This window comes from Anomaloglossus baeobatrachus, chromosome 8 (assembly GCF_048569485.1).
Source record: "Anomaloglossus baeobatrachus isolate aAnoBae1 chromosome 8, aAnoBae1.hap1, whole genome shotgun sequence".
Lineage (NCBI taxonomy): Eukaryota > Metazoa > Chordata > Amphibia > Anura > Aromobatidae > Anomaloglossus > Anomaloglossus baeobatrachus.
In genome coordinates this window covers 105,162,782-105,173,513 of record NC_134360.1, presented here as the reverse complement: position 1 = coordinate 105,173,513, position 10,732 = coordinate 105,162,782, and the positions used below count along the sequence as shown (strand labels likewise).

General features: G+C 48.8%; 1 protein-coding gene across 2 annotated transcripts in view; it reads left to right on the top strand.

The window, feature by feature from the left end:
* Positions 1-550: 550 nt before the first annotated feature.
* The window catches only part of LOC142249936 (putative RNA-binding protein Luc7-like 2), a 243,966-nt gene continuing 233,784 nt past the window's right edge, over positions 551-10,732 (top strand). The window contains exon 1 of one of the 2 annotated variants that reach the window (XM_075321940.1): positions 551-832. In XM_075321940.1, the coding sequence (XP_075178055.1) occupies positions 772-832 (61 nt within the window). In that variant the 5' untranslated portion in view covers positions 551-771. The remainder of the gene's footprint in view (positions 833-10,732) is intronic. The other variant, XM_075321941.1, reaches the window with a different exon arrangement.

Genomic DNA, 10,732 nt, shown 5'->3' with positions numbered 1-10,732 from the left:
TGAATTTTTTTCACCCCTTAGATAAAAGTAAAACTAGACATGTTTGGTGTCTACAAACTCGAACCGCCCTGGGGAATCATACAGCCACGTCTATCGTATAGTGAACATGGTAAAGAAAGAAAAACAATTATGGAATTGCATTTTTCTTTGCAATTTCACCGCACTTACAATTTTTTCCCAATTTTCCAGTATAATATGGGCCAGAATAAATGGTGTCGTGCCAAAGTACAACTCGTCCCGCACAACACGAGCCCTCATATCGCTATACTGGCCCAAAAATAAAAACGTTATGGCTCTCGAAAGAAAGGGAGGAAAAAACCAGATAGCTGGGGATGAAGGGGTTAAAGACTGACTTCTTGATCTCCTGCTTTCCGTCCGAGATCAGACACATGTGACCAGGAGGGCGCACACACTTGGCGCAGCGATCACACGTCAGTCCGGCGCGCGCTGACTGGAAATAGGACCAACACTGATTGGTCAGGGAGCTGTGTTCGCCATCCAATCAGCTGTCACTCACACAAAAACAAAAACCAAAGGAGTATCCAATCAGAAGGAGCAGAGAGGAGGGGCTCGCTCTCAGTCTCATGGTTATCGCTCGTGTCTGCGCTGTCTGTCCTCGGGCTTCCTCGGCCACTGTGTGAGAAGCCGGCGGGTTCTGATAGCTGGCCCTACCATTACTCGGAGAACAGGGGAGAGGTGTCATTGCCGGCAGTGTGCGCTCCCGGACACCGCGTCTTCTCTGGCCTTCAGCCCCCACAGGTTTAACTCAACATGTCGGCGCAGGCCCAGATGCGCGCCATGCTAGACCAGCTGATGGGGACCTCTAGGGACGGTAAGTTCGGCTCCTCTTTAGACTTTACTGTGCGCTGTATGTTGCGGGTAAGTCCTCAGCATGTCCGTGCGGTAGAAGTGCTGAGTGATTGGCTATGTGCGGCCTGTGTGCAGCCTCCAGCCGGCAGACAATGCTTCTGTCACCCCCCCTCCCAGCGGCCCCTGTGTCGGTCGCCCATACCACCCACCCAGCGTACCCCTGTGTCGGTCGCCCATACCACCCACCCAGCGTACCCCTGTGTCGGTCGCCCATACCACCCACCCAGCGTACCCCTGTGTCGGTCGCCCATACCACCCACCCAGCGTGCCCCTGTGTCGGTCGCCCATACCACCCACCCAGCGTACCCCTGTGTCGGTCGCCCATACCACCCACCCAGCGTACCCCTGTGTCGGTCGCCCATACCACCCACCCAGCGTACCCCTGTGTCGGTCGCCCATACCACCCACCCAGCGTACCCCTGTGTCGGTCGCCCATACCACCCACCCAGCGGCCCCTGTCTCGGTCGCCCATACCAGCGGCCCCTGTGTCGGTCGCCCATACCCCCCACCCACTCAGCGGCCCCTGTGTCGGTCGATATTTACCCAACCCGATATTTACCTTGGTTACCAGCGCACGCAGCTACACGTGCAGAGAGCAGGGAGCAGCGCACACCGCTTAGCGCTGGCTCCCTGCTCTCCTAGTTACAGCACACATCGGGTTAAATACCTGATGTGTGCTGCAGCTACATGTGCACAGAGCAGGGAGCAGCGCACAATGCTTAGCGCTGGCTCCTTGCTCTCCTAGTTACAGTACACATCAGGTTAATTACCCGATGTGTCCTGCAGCTACATGTGCACAGAGCAGGAGCCGGCACTGACAGTGAGAGCGGCGGAGGCTGGTAACGAAGGTAAATATCGGGTAACCAAGGACAGGGCTTCTGTTACGGGGGGCTGTCTGATAATAACTTAAAGGAGTATCAGACAGTCAGGGTCCACCGTGCAAAGACTCTGCTGCAGACTATGGCAGAGTGCAATACCTCTGTTAACTCACAGAAGGATATAATAAGTAAGTAAAGCAATTCCTCCCTTACTTGGAGGGTGTGTGGAATGATCTCTGTTAATAATCACAGAGACAAAGGCAATGTGTGCGAAATGGCACCTACCTAGGTCCGCTCTTCTAGTGGTGCAAAAGAGACGAACAGCAGCGTAAGCCGCACAAAGCTCCTACCTGCGTTCGCTCCACTAGTGTGCGAGGACACGAACCACTAGATATGGCACCTGCCTAGGTCCGCTCTTCTAGTGGTGCAAAAGAGACGAACAGCAGCGTAAGCCGCACAAAGCTCCTACCTCTGTTCGCTCCCCTAGTGTGCGAGGATACGAACAACTGCCAGACGCAGTATAAGGAACGTTACCCTAGCGGCAACGTCCACCTACGAGTCGAACCACAAGGCCCAGCCAGACCATGTGCCTCAGGCACCTGCCTATGTCCGCTCCCCTAAGAGGTAAGGATACGGACAGCAGCCGAAGCTGTAAGGTATAAGAACGCTACCCTGCCGGTAGCGCTCACCTAGCATAGACAGAGGAATGCCTAGAGGAACGCGCACAGAGCGTCTACTCTTATGCATGAACCAAGAGGACTGAGCGCCATGCGGCATGTGTCAGGGTCTTATATAGACTCTGTGCCTCATCCATGATGGAGGACACCAGAGCCAATCCGCTGCCAGAACGACAGGCCAGCATGACGTCACTCCTATCACCGAGCAAGGCATCACAAGCACATGACCAGCGACCAATCGGCATAGAAGGTGTCAGAGACATGTGACCTCGTGTCAGCGATGATGTCACCCGCACATGTGCAATGGCTCCAAGATAGGACTTAGTCTCCGGCGCTCGCACATGTGCAGTAGCAAGAAATCTGGACTTGATCTCCAGCGCTCGCACATGTGCAGTAGCAAGAAATCTGGACATAGTCTCCAGTGCTCGCAGCAACCGTAACAGCTTCTTGGTTACCCGATGTTTACTGTGGTTACCAGCCTCCGCAGAAGCCGGCTCCTGCTGCCTGCACATTCAGCTGTTGCTCTCTGTCACACACAGCGATCTGTGCTTCACAGCGGAAGAGCAACAACTAAAAAATGGCCCAGGACATTCAGCAACAACCAACGACCTCACAGCAGGGGCCAGGTTGTTGCTGGATGTCACACACAGCAACATCGCTAGCAACATCGCTGTTACGTCACAAAAGTTGTTCGTTAGCAGCGATGTTGCTAGCGATGTTGCTTAGTGTGACGGGGCCTTTATATGGAGCATTTGTCCATCCAGTCAGGATGGGATTTATCTGATTGTACCAGTGCCAAAGACCTGGAAGCTCAGAGCTACGACAGCAGAGACTACTTGGGGAAAGACACTGATCTGCATATTCTGATTAAGGGGTTGTCTGGTTAAAATTAATCTTTACCCAGGAGGTGATGGAATATGTATAAAAATAACAAACCCTTGCATGTTCTTCTAGCAGTATTCGCCTTGATCCAATCCAGGTCACTCGGTCTGTGCAGAACCAAAAAGTCTTGATGTCCCCATTCCATCCAGTGACCAACAGCTCAAGTCACCTGACCATTGCAGCCAATCACAGACTGACGTGGTCCTGTCGCTAGTGGAACAGACATCAATGCTTTCTGTCTCTGGGCAGACCATGGAGTATGCTGCACTGGATCCAGGTGGGTTCTGCTAGGCAAATATGATTTACTTTATTATTTTTCTATCCAGCCCCCTGGGAACATTTTCTTTTACCCACACCTTCCCTTTAAAACTAGAGTGCTTGTAAAAACAAGCAAATTACCGGTCATTAAAAATCCTTCCATTCTCTCGCATAGTGATTTTTAATTCTATAGTTCATTGCTTGTTGTCTAGGTTACTGGCCACCTCTGCATTCTCAGTAGCTGATATCCTAGGCAAGGAGCAGACTATAATGGCAAGGTGTTCTGTCTATGAAAATCGTGGCTAGAGCAGGTAAAAACGGAAAGTCTGAATGAGGCTTTGGAGCCCACAAGTGAAGCTCTGATGCTGGTCAAATCCAGCAAGCTTCAGTGTCACCCTATATCTCCCATGTTGGAAAGACATCATCAGCTTTTGATAGCAGCATGAGGGAGCACTCAGTTCGTTCCAGCGGCACAACCATGCTGGCCGTCCAAACTAGTGATCTTCAGGAGTGCACCACCCCAGCAAGCAAGAGCCAGCAGGGAGCAGAACGGTGCACTCCTGAAGAAGCTAAATAAGAACACACTCAGCTTTTTTACACTACCAAGGGCAAAGAATCAATAGGAGGTAGTTACAGCATTATGGGGGAGATTTTACAACCTAGGCTATGTGTGTACGCTTTGTTTTTCTTCTAACAACAAAGATGCAGCGTTTTTGGTCCTAAAAAAAAAAAAAAAACGTACCCACATGACAAACGCATAAAAAAATGCATGCGTTTTTGTGGGTTTTTTTATGTTGCGTTTTTGTCCAATGCATTCAATTGGTGAAAATTGCAAAGACAAATGCAAAAAGAATTGACTTGCTGCATCTTTGTGGTCACCACAAAGACGCAGCCATAAAAAAACTGCACTGTGCAGACAGCTAAAATAAATTCTCATAGACTTTGCTGGGGAAGGAAATTCATGCAGTTTTGAGACCAAAACTGCACCCAAAAAACGCAGCGTGAGCACATAGCTTTATGTTGTGCGTTTCCCTCTCTGTAATGCAGTATTTCTTTACAGGAACTGGATTTTGCTGGGGATTGTCCTCTGCTGAGAGTCCAGAGCAAATATTTTGGGACATATCCTAAAGGTATGTGCGCACCTAACGTTTTTATGTGGCATCAAAAACGCTGCGTTTTTGGCCACTAAAAACGCACAAACGTATAACGCATCAAAAAAGCATGCGTTTTTACTGCAAATTGGTGCGTTTTTGGCTGCGTTTTTGTTCACTGCATTTTTGTGCGGGTTTTTTTTTTTTCAGCGAACAATGCCATTAAAGATTGGGCAATGAAGGGAAAAAAAAAAGATCTGATGTAATTTCCTTCTTCAATCTGTTTTTCATTCTCCACTAGTGTATGCAGGAGAGCACACAGCAGCTGCAGAACTACAAAGCTCAGCATGCTCCATCCACTAGTGTATGCAGGAGAGCAGACAGCAGCTGCAGAACTTCAAGGCTCAGCATACTCCATCCACTAGTGTATGCAGGAGAGCAGACAACAGCTGCAGAACTACAAGGCTCAGCATACTCCATCCACTAGTGCAGGGTTCCCCAACTCCAGTCCTCGAGGGCCGCCAACAGTGCATGTTTTCAGGATTTCCTTAGCATTGCATGGGTGTTGGAATCCTCAACTGTGCAAGTGATTAAATTATCACATGTTCAATACTAAGGAAATCCTGAAAACATGCCCTGTTGGCAGCCCTTGAGGACTGGAATTGGGGACCCATGCACTAGTGTATGCAGAAGAGCAGACAGCAGCTGCAGAACTACAAGGCTCAGCATACTCCATCCAGGACTGTATGCAGGAGGGAGAGGCAGGGGGAGCAGAAGTACAAGGCTCAGCATACTCCATCCAGGACTGTATGCAGGAGAGCAGACAGCAGCTGCAGAACTAAAAGAGCCCAATTTTTGTGTCCAGCCAGGTACAACTAGGCAGCTGGGGATTGGAATCCGCAGGGTGCCCAAGCTTTCTGGGCACCCCCGCTGCGAATTGCAGTCCGCAGCCGCCCCAGAAAATGGTGCTTTCATAGAAGCGCCATCTTCTGGCGCTGTATCCAACTCTGCAGGCTGCCCTGGTGCCGGATGGCTCGCTGGGTAGGGGTTAGGGACAGCTGTGTATTATCAACTGGTCCTAAGTCCGAAATTCATGGTGTCACGCCAATATTAGACATGGCCACCATGAATTTCTAGTAAAGATAAAGAAAACACACAACACACAGAAAAATATTTTTATTAGAAATGAAACACAACACAATTAGTGATTCCATCTTTATTGAAATAAAGACCCCCCCCCCCCCTCCACCGTAGTCCTGGGTCAAGGGTCCCGCATGTCCAATCCGGATCCAATGTCATCTGATCGGTTTGCTGAAAGGCAAAGTGATCAGATGATGTGTCAGGTTCAAGGACCCGAATCACATGACACATCAGCTGATTGTATAAAAGCCGTTTATACAATCAGCTGATGCATCAGTAGAGAAATGAAAACCTTAACTCTCCTTTCTGCAGACTCCCATCTGATTGCTGTGGGACCGGACGGTAATCAGCTGATGCGGTCACCTGACAGAATTAGCTAATCGTTTAAACCAGATGGGCGGTAAAAAGCCGGCCTCACCGCTGGACTTATACGATCAGCTGATTTGGTCAGGTCACCGCATCAGCCGATTACCGGCAGGTCCTGCAGCGATTGGACGTGTCACGGGAGTCTGCAGACAGCCGGAGCAGGGGTGGCAGTACCGGGAGAAGAGCTGGGAGCGGACATGACGCAGTACGGGAGCTGGAAGCAGGGGTGGCGGTACCGGGAGAGCTGGGTGAGTACAATAATCTTCCTGTAAACATGACTGTACTACCCACCCCTTGCGTTTGTAGCTGCGTTTTTAGTCATAAAAATGCAGCTATATTTGTAATTTGCGGTTTTCATTGCGTTTTTGAACATCTCATTGAACTCAATGAGTGAAAAACACAGGAATAATTGACATGCTGCGTTTTTGTGGGCACCACAAAAACGCAGCTAAACAACACTGTGTGCGGACAGCAAAAATTCAAACTCGTAGACTGCTGGAGAAGCAAAGTCATGCAGTATTCTGAACAAAAATGCACCCGAAAAATGCGCAAAAACACGGTAAAAAATGCCTAGTGCGCACACAGCCTAAGGCTACATGCGCACGCTGCGTTTTTTGCTGCGTTTTTTTGGGTGCAGTTTTGTTGTCAGAACTTTCTGACATTTGACTTCCCAGCAAAGTCTATGAGAAGTCAGATTTGCTATGCGCACATTGCAGTTTATTTGTCAGCGTTTTATTTGTCAAAGGTTTGTGACAAAAAATGCAGCATGTTCATTCTTCCTGCATTTTTGTCAACATTTGTCACAAAAACGCAGCAAAAACGCATGTTGTGAAAAACGCAGCAAAAACGCACCTACAATTACAAGCGGTTTTTGTGACATTTCCAGGCTCTTTTTGACGAGGTGCAGTTTTGGCTGCAGGGTGTGAACACAAAAAGATGCAGCGTGCGCATGTAGCTTTAAGCTCTGAGTAATTTCTGAATTGCCTGGGTTTTTATTATTTATTTATTTATTTTTTTTTTTTATGGAGACCTGTCACCAGTTTTATACCTTTATAAACCATGCTGATTACCTTTAAATCATGTAAATGGGGTACACCACTTTTATACCCTCATAAGTACCTCTGCATATCTTTGAAAAAGGTCCGGTCCACTGGGCGAATCCAGATCACACTCAGCGCCTCCCCAGTCCCGTCAAATGCTGTTTTTTTGGGTTGTTTTTTTTTTTTGTTGGATGTGGATGATGTCTTCCATGGGATCCGCATAGGGTAGGCTCACACTAGTGTAGCGCCCCACCATGGGGCAGGTGTTTTAACCTACTCGTTGCCGGGCCGTGGTGCAGATCTTTCTGCGTTGTCACGGGGTGGCCTGGCCCTATTCTGTTACCCCCTAGGTGTACAGGAAGGAGGATTGTAGGGTAGCAGGGAGAATGGAGTTAGTAGTCGAGGGTTAGGAAAGTCTATTAGGATCGTGACACCACTTGTGGTACGTGGCCAGGGACGGGGGCCGCCGTTGCAGGGTCTCTCACCGGGACAGATGTTTGGTGCAGACGGGATGGTATCGCTCCCCAAAGGCGGAACGGGATTACCCCCGGGGAGGATGATGGTAGTCCCCGTTGGCGCCGCAGCACTGGGCGACGACGCCAGTAAAGGAGAGGCAAGGGTTGCGGTTCCAGGTCTTTTTACTCACAAGTCAGTCAGATGCTGTCCCCGAATACCGGTCTCCGCCACGATGGGCTACAGCCGATCCTGGATCCGTGAAATGTCAAATCCGGTGTGTGTGTGTCAGCCTGTGAGCCCTTTCCTCTTTTGATGCGCTAAGTATCGGACCCCCATGGCGTGAAGCACTTGAGGTTCCCGGTGTCAGTAAAGTGTCCCGTTCTGTATGCTGATAGCGCGGTTCCATTGTGGGGCGGGTTCTCAACCCCAGATCCTATGTGCTATTTGCTGCAGACTCAGTGGGACGGGTCCAGTGACTGTTCTAGCCGTTCCCAGCGACCCTTGCAGAGTTGATAGATAACGTGGAGTATATCTGCTCTAGGATTCTGTATCCCTACAGCGCCGATCCTTTGGAAGCAGCTGCTCTGCTTCTCCTCAGCGACCGTGTTGAACGCCTTGGCCCACAGAGCTGCTCACGGCACGTCTGCTCTGCTCTGTGTCTGAAGCTGTTCTCTCTTTTGTAGTTGTGCCATGTCTTCTGAGCTGTTGCCCCCAGCTTCTGCCATCGGCTGGTTCACTACTCTCACTAGGTCAACCTGCTCTTCCCACTGTGCTCCTAACTCCCCCTGGTTGTTGCTTCTCCCTGACCCTGAGTCCCCAGTCCAGTGGATCTGGGGAGCCCCTGGTGCGGTGGCATCCTGTAAACCCACAGCTGTAGTGACCCCCCCCCCCCCACTGTGATTCGGCCCGGTTCTCATTGGGGAGGGCAACCCACTGACTGTATGTTGGTGTTTGTGTACACTGGCATCGACCTTCCCAGAACCCAGGATAAGTACTCTACCCTAATGGGGATGCAGTACCCTGTGGCGCCTGAAGCCGCAGGGGCGCCACACTAGCATGTTGAAAAAAAAAAAAAAAAAAAGTTGATCCAATTTTCATCTGGAAAAGTTGAACAATATATGTCATGCAAATGTTGTTGTTTTTGTTTTTCACTTAACATCCATATGACATTTTGTTTGTTTGTTTTTTTATATTATTCTACAATCATTTCCAGGACCACTTATATTGTCCTAGTCTACAGAATGACATTGAAGTCATAAACGTTGGACAGCATGTGGATGGTCCGTGTACTGTCCTTTTATTTTATGTATTTACTAACTGTAGTACCCGGCGTTGCCCGGGATAGTAACTGTCTCTCAGTCTCTCTTCCAGTTTCTGTCTGTGTGTCGCTGTCTGTCTGTCTCTCTGTCTGTCTCTTTTCCTGTGTCTGTCTGTGTGTCTGTCTGTGTGTCTGTCTGTGTGTCTGTCTGTGTGTCTGTCTGTGTGTCTGTCTGTGTGTCTGTCTGTGTGTCTGTCTGTGTGTGTCTGTCTGTGTGTGTCTGTCTGTGTGTGTCTGTCTGTGTGTGTCTGTCTGTGTGTGTCTGTCTGTGTGTCTCTTGCCCCGGTGTGTCTCTTGCCCCGGTCTCCCCACCGACATCTTATTACCTCACACATAAGCTTCTTATACTAACAATGTCCTTTGTTCCTATAGTATCCAATTTTCGGGGGGGGGGGGGGGGGGGGGGGGTTCCCTCTTTCTTCCGAGAGCCGTAACTTTTTTTTATTTTTCCGTCAATCTTGCCATATAAGGGCTTGTTTTTCGCGGGACAAGTTGTAGTTTTAAATGGAACCATAAGTTTTACCATATGGTGTACTGCAAAATGGCAAAAAAATTCCAAGTGCGGAAAAATTGCAAAAAAAGTGTGATCGCACAATAGTTTTTGGGATATTTTTGTTTTCACGGTGTTCACTATATTGTAAAACCGATGTGTCAGTGTGATGCCTGAGGTCGGTGCGAGTTTGTAGACACTAAACATGTATAGGTTTACTAGTATCTAAGGGGTTAAAAAAAATTCAGAAGCTTGTCCAATAAGTGGTGCATGTTTTGCGCCATTTTCCGAAACTCGTAGCGTTCTCATTTTTTTGGGATCTGTGGCTCAGCGATGACTTATTTTGTGTCTCGATCTGACGTTTCTAATGGAACCATTTTTGTGCATATGCTACGTTTTGATCGCCTGTAATTGCATTTTGTGCAAAACTTGCGGCGACCAAACAACATAATTTTGGCGTTTGGAATTTGTTTGCCGCTAGGCCGTTTACTGATCAGATTAATTAATTTTATATTTTGATCGGGCATTTCTGAACGCGGCGATACCAAATGTGTATATTTTTATTATTTTAACCCTTTCATTTTCAATGGGGTGAAAGAGAGGTGATTTGAACTTTTAGGTTTTTTTAATTTTTTTTTTAAATTACTAGTTCCCCCTAGGGGGCTATAGCGATCAGCAATCTGATCGCTCTGCCATACCTCCAGATCACAGCTACAAAGCTAAGATCTGCAGATACGCTGCTTTACTTTCATTGTCGGCTGTATTTCGGCATTGAGAGTAAATGACTCATGTTAGCTACAGGCGTCATCACATGACCCTGTGCTACCATGGCAACCATCGGAAGTCACGTGATTGTCACGTGACCTCCGATGGGGGCGGGGTAAGGGAGAATAATGGCGGCGCGCATATACATCTCGCTGCCAGATTTTGGCAGCGAGATGTCAGGGGCTAGTAGTCGCAGGTGGAAGCGATTCCACCCGCGACTAGCAGGCACACATGTCAGCTGTTGAAAACAGCTGATATGTGTGCGGATCGCCGCGGCCTGCCCACGGCAGGGGGCGGGGATTAACCGCACACGATCCATGGCGTACCCAGTACGTCATGGGTCGTTAAGGGGTTAATGGAGGCATGTTTTTTGGAGAGTAACTGTAAAGCGCGGGGTTAAATTTTCCTGTCAATACATAGTCTGACGTTCCCTGGGTCACATGAGGCGTCTGTGCAAAATTTCGTGATTGTAAATGCGACGGTGCGGATTCCTTTAGCGGACATGCATACATGCATACATAGAATTAAATTAGAAAAACTCCATGATACCATACTGGTCAT